The following is a 1,977-nucleotide window of genomic DNA, read 5'->3' on the forward strand; positions in this document are numbered from 1 at the left end:
GTGCAGCGAGGCTAACAGCGAGGCTAACAGCGTGCAACGAGGCTAGCAGCGTGCAGCGAGGCTAACGGCGTGCAGCGAGGCTAATGGCGTGCAGCGGGGCTAACGGCGTGCAGCAGGCTAACTGCGTGCAGCGAGGCTAACAGCGAGGCTAACTGCGTGCAGCCAGGCTAACTGCATGCAGCGAGGCTAAGGCTTTATCCTGCTTTCCCTGCCTCCTTTTTCAAACATCAGGATCTGATCCAGCTTGGATAAAGACAGATAGGACTGATTTAAAGCACTTTACAAAAAAGGAAAAGAAGAATGAACAATAAACACATTCTCAGAAAATAAATTTATATCTATCAAAAAATCTAAAGCTGACTAATAGCTTCTCCATTATTAGACTGCTTCATAATTTTTTTAGGTTTGTGACCCAATATTGGATAAAACACCGATTTACCTTCACAGCTTTAGAAGGACAAGATTTATGGACAGAAAGTAAACCTGGACATGAAATGATGTTTTGTTTTTATAATGTTTTTATTGTTGGCATTCATATAAATAAACTGATGCGATAACTTAGTAAACGTTTGAATGTTTTTTGGTAAATTGTGAATTTATAGCCGCCGCTGATAGGGGTCTGAAAAGGCGCTAAATTTAGCGTCAAAATTAGTGAGGCGTCTCACCTGGTCCACCAGCGGACCCAGCAGGGCGTCGGCTCGCTCTTTGCTCAGGAACCTCTGTGTGTCGTACAGGAAGATCTTCTGCAGAACGTCAAGGACCAGCTGAAGCAGCAGGCAGTTCTTCTCCTCCGAGTCAAAGACGAGCTCATCTGGAACGGACAGAAGGTCAGACAGCAGGTGACTCATCAGCAGGCGTGACTCATCAGCAGGCGTGACTCATCAGCAGGATTCCTGCAGAGGAGGCGTGTTCTGGAGAACGTTCAGGAACCTGTTCTGGAGCCGTTGGTCTGTTTCAGCACGTCAGCCAGAGGTTTCACCAAGCTTCCTGCAAACAGGACGAAGAGTCCTTTGAGCCGCTCGGCGATGCGGTCGCAGAGGCGGTAAAACGTCAGCAGGCGCTCCTTCCTGTCCGATTTGGTCCAATCGAAGAGCTGCAGAGGATAAACAGACGGCTTCAGTCACGGTTCTGCAGAGAATCACTGCAAAGACTTCAACCCAGAGTCACCTTGAAGAAGAGCGGCCTGAACGTGACCTCGGACAGCTTCATCACCATGGTGATCAGACACTCGATGACTCCGCCCTCAACCTGCCACGCCCTCTGCAGATCGCCCTGATAGGACAGAGAGAGAGATTCGTCTTAAAGCGGGTCAGAACCAGACCGACCTCCATCTTCCCGATGCTAACCTGTGAGCGCTCGGCCCGGAAGTCCAGCGCCGTCAGGAAGAAGGTGGTGAGCTCTGATTGGTGGACGGCGAGCTGCTCGCTGTCCATCTGAGCGATGTGTTCCTTCAGGACGCTCATCAGCGCCTCCAGCTGGTCCTGCAGGGAAACGAGCCGAGCCTCAGCAGAAAGAATTATTGCTAGCGATGTGATCGGATCAGGAACACCGCTCACCTTCCTGTCCTCCACCATAGAGCTGTAACACCTAGAGAGGGTCGGCAGCAGGACCCTGGGGGGCAACTTGGTGGCCAGTGTGCTTCTCAGGGATGAGACACGCAGGCAGAGCTGGGCGGAAGGCGAGGATGAGGAGGAGGAAGAGGAGGCGGTCTCTGTGAGGCGAGTCAGGCGGCACACCTGCAGGGACACGGCGTAGGACGGTGAGCCCACCGAGGGGCGCTGACCCAATTATGACCGCCGCTCTGGTGCGTTACCTGGAGTATGATGTCCTGCAGGTACGGGCTGATGAAGTGCGGCAGCGTCTCTGTGACGCGCTGCAGCGCGGTGACGGCGCTGAGCTGGTAGATCTCATTGGTTAGCAGCTCCTTCCTGTCACTGAGCACGTGCAGCACAGCTGGCATCAACCTGCAAGACGAGC

At 53.0% G+C, this 1,977-nt stretch overlaps 1 protein-coding gene across 1 annotated transcript in view; it reads right to left on the reverse strand.

Moving 5' to 3' along the window:
- heatr1 (HEAT repeat containing 1) overlaps positions 1-1,977 on the reverse strand; it is a 26,422-nt gene that overhangs the window by 3,316 nt on the left and 21,129 nt on the right. The window contains exons 34-39 of the mRNA XM_015371807.1: positions 1,814-1,964; positions 1,557-1,736; positions 1,347-1,481; positions 1,168-1,272; positions 931-1,093; positions 666-811 (exon numbers count right to left, since the gene is read on the reverse strand). Of these exons, the coding sequence (XP_015227293.1) occupies positions 666-811; positions 931-1,093; positions 1,168-1,272; positions 1,347-1,481; positions 1,557-1,736; positions 1,814-1,964 (880 nt within the window). The remainder of the gene's footprint in view (positions 1-665; positions 812-930; positions 1,094-1,167; positions 1,273-1,346; positions 1,482-1,556; positions 1,737-1,813; positions 1,965-1,977) is intronic.

The sequence above is a fragment of the Cyprinodon variegatus genome, unplaced genomic scaffold, assembly GCF_000732505.1.
Source record: "Cyprinodon variegatus isolate N-32 unplaced genomic scaffold, C_variegatus-1.0 Scaffold65, whole genome shotgun sequence".
NCBI lineage: Eukaryota > Metazoa > Chordata > Actinopteri > Cyprinodontiformes > Cyprinodontidae > Cyprinodon > Cyprinodon variegatus.